We start from the raw sequence: 12,134 nt of genomic DNA, 5'->3' as shown, positions 1-12,134 counted from the left end.
CAACAGTCGCCACCATGCTGACCCCTCCTCCCCTCCACCACAGGCAGGCAGCTCATCCTCCCTCCCTGTTGGTCCATTGTTCTGCCGCGACTGATAGGCTGCAAACTACAGAGAGATGTAGATGTAGAGATGCTGCGAGGACCCATGCTCCCGTCTAAACCTGTATGTACAGCAGCCTCGTAGAGGGAAGGAGTACTGAAATAGGCACAAAAAAGAAAAGGAAAAAAAAAAGAAAACATATGTCAGTCGTCAAGCCGGAGGTGGATTTATCTGAAAATGATTTACTGAGGCGATATAGAGGAGATGATTAGACGCGTATTTTAGATTTAACAGACGAGAACTAGACGAGTTGGCATACTAGTACTACAGTGTATAGTAGGCTACAAGTGACGCTTCTGTGATTTCTAATGTCTACTTTTGCTTTTTGACTTGACTCATAGACTGCACTATTTCGCGAACGTCTCATAGCCCGTTAAAGCAGCTGCTGGATTTAAAGTGTTGACAAAGATGGAGCCCCGGCTTTCCTTTCGCCGGTACCCGCTGGTCCTGCCCTACATGCTGGCTGCCCTGTCACACACTTTGGGCCCCGCGACAGCGGGGAGAAGCTGCACCGAGACCCGGCAGGTGTACTCGGAGAAAGGCTACAGCACGAACACCGCTCCGCTGACTCAAATCTCTGGTAAGGCGGCTTAAATTCCGAAATGATCATCATCCTGTTTCGCACGGGGAACTCCGTCCCAAAGGCTATTATTCCGTGGGCTTTATTTAAATGAAGGACAAGGCATGTTCCCCCTGCCTCAGTTGTTTGAACTGGACCCTAAGAGGATGAGCAAAGTGCACACCGGCGCAACAAAGAACCTCGCCCCTAATTAGTATTTGGCTGGTAGCTGGTATTATATGTATTCAGTCATGCCTGCCTGGCTTTTGTGGATAATAATCAGAATTAGGAACATGGGGATTAACAATATATGGACTACCATATCATATTTGTGTGCTTGTATGCTAACTTGAACTTGTGTGTGTGTGTGTGTGTGTGTGTGTGTGTGTGTGTGTGCGTGCGCGTGCGTGCGTGCGCGCGCACGCATGTGAGGGGTGGGGAGATGGAGAGAGCTGATGCCCTAAAGCCCCAAAGGGTAAGGCAGGAGTATAAAGGTTTAAAGGGCTTGGCACTATAATGAGTCAGTGAGATAATTGCATTATTGATTGCATGTGTCATGCATGTGTCAAGAGAGACATAAGCCTTTATTGCAGGTGGTATTTCTGAGCAATTTTAAGTCTTCAGTCGACCAATGCAGTGTTGCGTATGTGATGATGATTATATTGTCGAAGGATTTGGGTCTGTATGTTACTGAGTCTGAGAGCATGAAATATTGATTGTGCGTGTGTGTGTGTGTGTGCGTGTGCGTGTGCGCGCATGTGTGTGTGCGTGTGTGTGTGTGTGTGTGTGTGTGTGTGTGTGTGTGTTGGGCTATCTCTAAGTCTTGGCTGACTGTCCCGTGGGCAAGGGGAGCAGATGGCCAGGAGAACGAGGGATGAGGAGAGGGAGTTTTAGAAATGGAAATTGAGGGATGAGAGAGAGAGGGCTAATAGCTTGACACACAGAGAACAAAAGAGGCAGAGAAAGGGGAAAAAGCAGAGGGTGGAGTAGTTACAATTACAATTCAGACAATGTTTTAAATACAAGCAATACCTTCTCCTAAAGCCAGATTGTTGTCTTTATTGGTTGACATTTACTTGGTTGTCAATTTACATATCATTACCTCAAACATATCAAAGGCCCAACCTGAGTTGACAAAGAAAGACAGATTGCGTCTGAATTATTCATGCAGGGAAATTACAAATTTCTATTACTTCCTTATCTTTGATAAGATTTTCTGGCAGTAATGGCACACGTTGATGAACAAGAGAATGATAGAGCCCACTTTCGCTGTAATACGTCTGTTTTGAGCTGATAGTCGTAATGATAGTCTTTAATTATGAATTAGTCTATCAGTAATAGAATAAAGACAATTTACTTCTGGTATAGGCTATAGCCTATCTAATTGTGTAAAACTGCAATACAAGTGTGTGTGTGTGTGTGTGTGTGTGTGTGTGTGTGTGTGTTTCCAAATGGTCAAATCAAGAATCAGTGGAATGTCCTTTGTTGAACTATGGAAGGGAGTGAAAGCAGTGCTATACGACTGTGTAGAAAGTGACATGCTCATGTTTAAATGAGTATCAAAGTGTTGAATCCTATATTAAAATTGGCTTAAGGGCTGGCGGACCTCTGACGTCACTCTGACTCAGACATAATCATAAACAAACCTGATATGCCAATACTGTATATAGGCCTAGGCATGATGTCACTATGACTCAGACATATTGGCTGGATCGGTGCTGCAGGTTCTATAGTATAAATAAATAAATCACACCCGTGTGAAGTGAGGGGTGCTCTTATCATTATACATCATCATACATCATCTCATGAACAGCTGAATGTATGTGATTGGTTCGCCAATTTGCTCGTCTGCATATGACGTACATTTTCCTTTCATTGTCAATGGCATTTAATGTTTGTGTTGCCATACATTAAGTCATATTGTCAATTTCAAATATGAGAATCTGTATATCGGAAAAATCACACTGAAGTGAGGGACACCCACTGTATTTATATCGGCCACATCATGACGTCTCACATCGTGAATGTTTGTTTTTACTGCTGCCCTAAACAAACATTAAAAGTCCATCGACTTGGCTGCCATTCAATGTATGTCATAAGTGCTCTAAATGCTGCCATATGACGTTATCTTCAAAAGCCATGCGTGCATTGGAGGGTCTAGCAGCTAGTGCCCCTCAAAAATAGTCTACACAACTATACAATCACAATAAGATCAACTACCTTAGAATTCAGTGTCATTATCTACGTTGCCTTTGTTGTCCTATATTGGCTGTAGAAGTTGGGGCTGTGGTCTAATGGTTTCCCATTGTACCAGGTGAGCACCTGCGGCTGTGTCCCCAAGACTACACTTGCTGCTCCAGCCAGATGGAGGAAACGCTGGCCCTGCAGAGTGAGAGAGATTTCCACAAAGCCACGGAGGATACCAGCCAGTTCCTTCTGACCACTTTCACCCAGAGACACCGCAAGTTTGATGGTGAGGGCCCCGACTGTGTTATGCAGCATAACTTCAAATGAAAACTGTGAAAGTGGCCGTTGAGGCATTTGAGGCAACACTTTTGCCAATTGAAGATATTTTGCTTTGTCTAGTGAGTAGCGACACTTTATGCTTCAGTTTGTCACTGAAGCATAAATCAGCCCTGTGGTTGAGAAAATGTGCAGAATCCCTGAAATATTAATTTAAAGTGAGCTATCAGCTATCTTGTGTTCACAGCTAGTTTTCACATTGTAAACTAGTGAGTGCATGAGAAGTTTGTAGCATTCACTCACACATTAATCCGTGACTGCAAATAAAGCTAATTTCATTCAAGAGAATTCATTCAAATTTCATTCAAGTACTAACAAGAAACTACAGTGGAATCTTGTTTTCAACTATTTGTTCATACCATAAATGCAGTGTTGAAAAAAGACTACAGTGTGACTACATGTTTATTAATATCACAATTCTACTTCCTTCTAATACGTCTTATTTTCCTCCCTCCTCCATCTGTTTATGTAACGGAACTGTTGATGATTCATTAAAATGCCAAAGTAGGCCTACCATATATAACACTGAGCGAGTGTGGGAGAGCTGATTTACAAATCCACCCCTTATCACGTAACCATCCCCTGCGCTGTTGAGCTAGGGTCAACACAACAGAAATGCAGAAACTTGGCATGGATGTTAGTGAGGAAAGTGAGCGGAGTGGGTGGGAGATAGACTCAGTTCTGCCTGTCCTCTCTCTGTTAGAGTTCTTCAGGGAGCTCATTGACTTGTCAGAGAAGTCGATGAACCAGATGTTTACCAAGACCTACGGACGCCTCTTCACACAGAACGCTCACGTCTTCCAGGAGCTGTTTGTGGAACTGCGTCGTTACTATTCCGGTTAGTTAATCAGTTGACATATTGACATCTTAATGTTTGTGACTTTGTGTCCATCACTCCTGATGCCATAGTAGTCCACATATCCTCCACATGTCCAAGACACCTCCATCATACACCACATTACATTGTGTCTCAAGTGCTGTGTGAGACTCACTCATACAGGGTGCAAAGTGGAAGGTAATTACAAGGGAAGGAGTTCTGTGACATTTGCAAACATTCTGGAACAGTAGCATTATGTTTCCATATTAATACAAATTTGCCAAGATGGGTGAGATTTCCACTTTCCAACTTTGGACACAAGGTTGAGCGACAGTAGAAGTTCATTATAATTTATATTAATTTAGCTGAGAGCAAATTAATTACCATGACAGCGAAAAACCGTCTTTGGTGCTCTATTCTATTTAAAACATTTAGCAAAGACTGTTAGTTCCAGGAATGGTCATAGCTAGATTCTCTAGGGTTGCATAGCCTTGCTCCAAATCCCTATTGAGGTAGTGGGAATGACCAATGTTGTCAAAGTAGCAGCAGTGTCTTTCAAGTAGAATGCCATGGAGAATTAGAACACCATGGAAAGATAGACATTTGGAAAGCCATGGATGCCAGGTTGTTTCTATTTCAGTTCAGGGTTGCGTTGTTTTGGCATGATAGCTTGCTGGCGAGCCTAGTCACAGGCTGTTACTGCTAGTCAACCTGTTACTGTCTGCCAAACAGCACGTGTAGGCTTATTTGTGGAGCCCACACTGTAAACTTCATAATGGATAGGTACCAATTGAGGATCTGGCTACCAGTTTGAATTGTCATCCCCAACATAATTGAACAGCCCAACATAATTGAACAGCCCCTCTGCCTTTATTTGAAACATAATTGAATTGGCTCATAATTAAATTATCACAATGATTATAAAATGAAAACACCTTTTAATGTCTGCTGTATTGAAAAGAACATGTCTTGCATATCAGACATGATTTTGTGTTGGGGAGCTATATATGCCACATGTCATGAACACAGACTTTGTTTGTGTCAGTAATGGACCTTTTCCATTATTTATTTATATATGCTAAGAATTCCATTGCATTATGTGACCCTATTCAGAAGGAAGAAAGTTTAATTCACCGTGTTCATTTGCACTCCGTCTATCCACTAGGGGGCAGTGTAAGTCTGGCCGAGGTTCTGTCCGAGTTCTGGTCCAGACTAGTGGAGCGGGTCTTCTCTCTAGTCAACCCTCAGTACCAGTTCAGCGAGGACTACCTTGAGTGCGTCAACAAACATGCTGAACAGCTGCTGCCTTTTGGAGATGTGCCGCGGAAACTACGCGTACAGGTGTGTGTGACGTGTGTATGTGTGTGTGTGTGTGTGTGTGTGTGTGTGATGTTGTGTGAACTACTGAAAACTGTTTCTGTTTGGCAGTTCATCGCTCACAATTCTACCTGTGATTGATTAAATCCCGTTATGCTCTTTTCCCTCAGAAGATTGTTGTCATGTTTGAATGTCTTTGTTCTTGTCTTTGTTTATTTGTGTCCAGGTGTCCAGGGCCTTTATTGCAGCCAGAGCATTGTCTCAAGCCTTAGCCACTGGTCGAGACATTGTGAACAAAGCAACAAAGGTACGTTGCTCCACGAGTGGTGTCTGGTGATCTGTAATGGATGTTTGGCTGAGTTGGTTATAGGGGAATGCCACCATGGTTGGCGAGTGACAACCAAAGGCGAGATTGTTAATCTCATCTTCCAAGTTCCTCCCTGACAATACAGATAAATCCATCTTCACGTGCGTGCGTGTGTGCGTTCATCCGTGCGTGCGTGCATCCAGGGGAAATCTCACAAGCAAACTTTGTATAGGCACACTTCCAGTATGCCAAAGAAGTGCACTTCCACGGTTTTATACTTTCTGAATTTTGATCTAATGTACATTTTATAACGGAAGTCAAAGGGGCTTGGATCGAGCTGAAACCTTGCCCAAATTTAGAGTCATATATATTACAGATACATCATAGACGTCACATTGGCCACATTGGAGCCAAGCTGTTCCCTTGTGGATGCCGAGATCTATCATCCATATGATTTTCCTATACCACTGCCGCCAAGTGCTTGCTCATGGGGGAATGTTGGTGGTTTTCAAACCTTTTAATGTCAAGCATTAAAAGGTCGAGGGACCCTGAGGGCCCCTGGATCTTTGAGAACAACTGTCCTGCTCTTTTCTCGAGACAAATTGTCATGTGATTTGGCACCATTTAAATAATGTATTGATTGATTGATTGCTGTTTACTGGCTCTTCACACGATAGGCCTTAGTTATTCTTTGCCAGAACCATTGTTATAGACAACATATTATGTAAATTACAATTAAACACATATACATTTTCACTGCCCCCTGACATTTGCTTCCAAAATAACCTCAGCGGTAGGGCCCTGCAGCATTCGTTTTGAAGCAGTACGTCCCTGTTTTTGTTTCAAACGGAATTCTTGGATTCGCCGTCCTAACAGCGAACGTAGCTACCAGAGGTCACGGTGTCACCAAATGTCTTTAAATGCAGTTTAGTCATCTGTTCATTATTTCACACATTTCTCCATTCACCCTCCTGTTATTCCAGTTGACTGCAGGCTCAGAGTGTGTGCGTGCACTGATGCGACAGTGGTACTGTCCGCTGTGCCGGGGCATGCCCACCCTGCGCCCCTGTCACGGCCTCTGCCTCAACGTCATGAAGGGCTGCCTAGCCAATCAGGCTGACCTTGACACTGAATGGAATAACTTTATTGGTAAGTGATAAGGCCGTCACAAACTGTCATAAAAAATTATAAAAAAGTTAAAACTCACTCTTGCTACTGTGTGCGACGCAGTACCTTTATTTCTTGATGTTGATCTAAGTGTATAGCGCACCAGAAGTCAGAGCGCGGTGGTTACAAGAAAAGTCATTTATCGTTTTAAAGGACTTCCAAGCATATTTCACTAGAAATAACAAATAATAATGATAATTAATTAATAACTTAAATAATTTGGGGACGGATTACATTCACTTTTGCACAGTGGTGAAAAAAAGTTAGTGTGGAGCCCTGCTACACATGAAACTAGCATCCCCTTTGGTGCTGTCTCTTTCATTCTCGGTGTGCTCCGTTTGGTGTCTGTCCTCCTTCCCCTAATGATTTGGCCGTTCATTAAACATTCATGCCTCCCTCCTCCTTTACAATTGATCCGTCTTCCTGCGTTTGCTCCGCGCTTTCATCAAACAGCTCAGCCTTCCTCCATGTCCTCTCTGCCTCCACAATGCTCCCTCCTTCTCCTCATACACCACTGGCTCCATTTCCAATGAGCCCCCCTTCCTCCCTCCACCACTCATCCTGCTCTCCATTGCTTTCATTCTCTCTGTTTTCCACCTCTCTCGTTCTCTCTCTCTCTATCTCTCTGTTCATTGCAGTAAGATATTTTCATAAGTTGTCTTTCACTGCATTATTTAGCATAATTCTGTATATGTTAGGTCCCTTATTGGCCAAGGGTGGCCACCGACATACCCAGCCGATTTGCTCAGACACATATGACGTAAATTCTCCATCCATGTTTGTGTTCAGACACTACACTAGCTGTTTATAAAATTGGACGATATACAGAAAAAAGTGTCTATTTTATTTATGTGTGTGTGTGTGTGTGTGTGTGTGTGTGTGTGTGTGTGTGTGTGTGTGTGTGTGTGTGTGTGTGTGTGTGTGACCAATTGACCCTGGGTTGTAATTACCCCTCCTTCCTTGTGTGTGGGTCATGGTACAAACAGACAATCAGTGCTTAAACAGACAGACCAGACCTACACACACTGTGGTGGTTAGAGGTTGTCTCCCTGCTCTTACAGGGTGGTTATTTGGTCACGTATGGACCGCTACTCAATAAAAGGTATTGCATGAAGCTCAAAGAAAATACATATCCTGCACTGCCCAAACAGGCTTTCTGGCCTAGCTCGGCAGTAGACATTTATTTAGCTTTTTGAATCCTGGGTAAGACATAAATCTTGTGTATTTTAAATGTATGGATTTAACTGTATACTGTCTCTCTGTGCTTTATTACTGCACTGCAAACAAACTAGAGAGACGTCTCTCTTTCTACCTCTTCTCCTCACCCCTCAACATTTGCTTCTATCTCTCCCTCAGATGCATTATACCAGGTGTCAGAGAAGCTGGAGGGGCCCTTCAACATTGAGCTGGCTGCAGACTCCATCTCTGTCAAGGTGTCCGAAGCTATCATGCACATGCAGGAGAACAGCGTCACCATCTCTACAAAGGCAAGGATGAATAGATGAATGGTTGGAGTGAGAGAGAAAAAAGGGAGGGGGATGATGGGGTGTCATGGGAGGGTGGATGGCGAAACAGAGAAATGGACGGATGAGGAAACAGACAAAATGGATGCTTGTAGATGTATGTAAACATTTAATTTAACTGTAATAAATATAGATATTGTATCAGTATTTTAATTTTACTGCACTCAGCTACAGTATAAGACTTTAGGTTGGAATAATGTCTTTAATTTAGGGATGCACGATTAATCGTTAGCATAATCGGAATTGGCCATATCGGTATCGGAACAGTCTCAAAATACTAAATATTATTTCATCGTTTTTCACCAGCTAAATTTTCTTTAATGAAAAATGTCAAAAATATCAAAAGTCTAGTCTAGAAGAAAAGCCTTTTCTTTTTCTACATTTAATTTGTGTACTCTCATTCAGTAGTCATTCAGTTGTGAAAACAGACACTTGGAAAAGAGTATAGGCTATTTATTGATTGATTTTTTTTTTTTTTTAAGATATTCTTTTGCGGCTTACGTCTTTATTGATTTTTTAAGGGATAGAAAGTAGGCTGACAGGAAACGGGAGAGAGATGGGGGGATGACATGCGGTAAAGGCCGTGTCGGGTCCGGGAGTCGAACCCACGGCACACCGCGACTGGATCACCAGTCCGGTGCCCAGACCGTTACGCTACGGCCTGGGCCTATTTATTGATTGATTGAATACTTTATTAACAAGCTTTGGGCCAAGCCCCCCCTAGGGCCTAGGCTTGTTTCCATTGTGGTCCTCTGTATAATATCGGAATCGGTCAGAATCGGTATCGGCAGATATGACCCTGCAAATAATCGGAGATCGGATATCGGTTATAATTTCATAATCGTGCACCCCTACTTTAATTAGCTATTGAAATTCATGTGGAATACCGTACATAACAAAATCCATGACGACAATAATCACTGTCCATGTTCCAATCAACCAAAATATCCCAAACATTTTGTTATAGGAAGGAACATACTGTCCTTACCCAGCCAATTCTGTTTGTTTGTTTGAATACACACCGGATTCACTGTGGAGGATTCGAGCCACAGTTTTCACGGTGGTGAACCACCCCGATGTCCATTATATATTTTTCCACTATTGTTGTTCCCTCCAGGTGTTCCAAGGCTGTGGAAGCCCCCGGCCAGCTCCGGGACGGTCAAAGCGGTCCCCCAAAGAGCCTGGCACCAACAGGAGGCCCTTCCACACCTACAGCCCTGAGGAAAAACCCACCACGGCCGCTGGAACTAACCTGGATCGACTGGTGGGTGGAGGAGAGAGTCATTTCTGTCTACATTCTTGGCACCAACGCATTCATACTCCCGCAAACACAGCAAGAAAGTGATTTAATAAGCCTCTGTGAGTCATCAACAGCAGTTCATCCTTCCTTCATCCCGCCTCCATTCTCCAGGTCACAGAGCTGAAGGAGCGACTGCGGCCTATGCGAGGCTTCTGGGTGTCCCTCCCACACACCATCTGTAATGACGACAAGATGGCCGCCGATATCACCAACGAGGAGCGCTGCTGGAATGGCCAGACGCGTGGGAGGTTTGTGTGCACGCATGTGTGTGAATGCGTGTGTGAGAGAATATTAGGAGGAGAGGCAATACGGGTTGGGGTGGGGACAAGTAAAGGTGGCAGAATATAAACGGGTGGAGAGAAATGCGGTTTATTTGACATTCACCCATGAGTGCTTAGGAGAGAGCTGGGAGCGAGAGAGCTCTGGGTAACAGCATTGCACATGGAAGTGTTTGAGGACGTTCGCTTGCGTGGGTGTGTAAGTAAACACCAGGACCGCATGAATAATTCAGTTTGTACATTTTGCATTCATTTGCGTGTGCCTTTATCTTACCAAACCTTGTAATGAACTGTACTTTTGTCTGCTTTTTTTGCAAACTGCTAATAAAGTATTTCAGTCAATCAATAAATCTGAGTGAGAAATGGAGCATAATTAAATAATGTTGCATTATCTGTACATCATGCATGCTACTGTTTTTCAAAGTTGAAGCAGGGACCAGCAGAGACAAAATGGACCCATAATGGCTCTGTAACTCATCTCAAATGAACACTTTTGTGATTTTGCAGTGTAGATTGGGGTCTCAGAGATTTAAAAACAAAATGGTATCGAATCAAATCAAAGTCTAATGCTTATGCAAACTGGGGGTCCTTGAAAAGAAAAAATTATGCATTTAATAAGGCTATGTGTGTCTCCAGGTACCTCCCTGACGTGACGGGCGACGGGCTGGTGAGTCAGATCAACAACCCGGAGGTGGAGGTGGACATCGCCCGGCCGGACGTCAGGACCAGGCAACTCATCATGGAGCTGAGGGTGGTCACCAACAAACTGAGACATGCACAGGCCGGCCAGGACACCGACTTCATAGACAGTTAGTTGCTCTTCTACCTGACTCTTACACACAAATGTGCACATGCACCCAACTACAACAATTGAAATTTGTTTTGTATGTATACATTTGGCAGCAGGAGATATGTCATGAATTACACAGTCATCAACTGTTTCTGATCTGGCTGACACGTCTCGTCACTGATTCAAGATGGTAATTTAAAATAGAAAATACAGTTGGCAATAGTACAGGTAAAGGGTGAAAACACTGAGAAGCCATTGATATCGAGCAGACAGCATGTATAATAATATAATATTTATATATATTTGGATTATCACTGCCCTCTGTGGAAAAAGTACAATAAAGTCGGGTACTCAAGTTATTGATTCAATTTGTTTATTTTGTAATCTTGCATGCATATTATGTGTACTGAATGGTGCAGGGAGGTAGGTCACTCATTTGGACATTCTAATGTTTAAAGGAACTTTTATGATGGAGGGAGTTTCCTTTCCTTGGCCTGTCTCTCTTCTTGGTCGCTCTCATATCTCACTGTGTTCATACATTCTATTTCTTACTCCAACCCCCATTTATTGAATTACCACAAAGAGAAACTACCACTATTGTTGACCCTCAATGTAGACTCTTGTTGGCAGTGACGATGTACAAGTAACATTTGTGTCTAACTTGTGTACACAACGCAGTCTTAGGCCTCTTTAATTCTCATTCCAGGTGAGGAAGGGAGCGGCTCAGGGGGCCTAGACCAAGGTGAGCGGTACAACGATGATTGGCCAGGCTACGGGCCCTACTCCCCGCCTTACAACAAACCCCCAAGAACACCAGCCACCAACCCTGGCAAGCCCCCTCGTGTTAGAGAAAGAAACAGCTCCAAGTGGAACAGGAACAATGGCCACGGACGAGCTAAATCGTCCAGCAGCCGCCTGGCATTGTCTGTGCTTTCCATGCTGTTGCCTTCGTCCGTCATGGTCATTGCTGCCCCCGTGTGGAGATAGCTGCTTACTGCAACTTGAGAAGAGTTGATTGAAGGTGAAGAGGTGGAGGGGGATTTGGGTCTTGTTGGTATAAGCACATGATTTCTAAAAATAAGTCTATTTGGTCACGCCAGCAGATGAAAGTCAAAATATTGACAAGCTAATTAAAGACACATTTATGGGTTAGCAATAACTGAAGACAACCAGCTCACTCACTGCATACAATATTCAAATTGGATAGTTTATTTTCCCCTCCTTTACAAGCCACAGGGGATAATACTGCCATCCATTAAATTAAATGATTATTAAGAAAATATATAATAATAATTGGTATGTAATATTAATGCTCAGGAGGAGGAATAATTAAGAGATATTACACTCAAAGGTGTTCTTTATCGTCATTAATGCACGCCTGCGGTTCTGAAAGGTATCGCAGAAGTTCATTAATGACAAAGAACCCCCTTGAGTGTAATATTGCAATATAATAT

The 12,134-nt window shown here is 43.2% G+C and overlaps 1 protein-coding gene across 1 annotated transcript; it reads left to right on the top strand.

The window, feature by feature from the left end:
- Positions 1–507: 507 nt before the first annotated feature.
- On the top strand, positions 508–11,667 carry gpc2 (glypican 2; the record flags this gene model as incomplete). Its single annotated transcript, XM_083786239.1, has 11 exons — positions 508–679; positions 2,973–3,131; positions 3,885–4,019; positions 5,164–5,339; positions 5,542–5,622; positions 6,606–6,771; positions 8,146–8,276; positions 9,430–9,576; positions 9,724–9,860; positions 10,527–10,699; positions 11,387–11,667. 11 exons carry the CDS (start codon positions 508–510, stop codon positions 11,665–11,667), a joined length of 1,758 nt encoding a protein of 585 aa, XP_083642365.1.
- Between the last annotated feature and the right edge of the window lie 467 nt (positions 11,668–12,134).

Source organism: Protomyctophum parallelum (assembly GCF_964188405.1).
Source record: "Protomyctophum parallelum genome assembly, chromosome: 16".
In the NCBI taxonomy this organism is placed as follows: domain Eukaryota; kingdom Metazoa; phylum Chordata; class Actinopteri; order Myctophiformes; family Myctophidae; genus Protomyctophum; species Protomyctophum parallelum.
The sequence above is the reverse complement of the archived record's forward strand: the minus strand, read 5'-3'. Positions and strand labels throughout refer to the sequence as shown.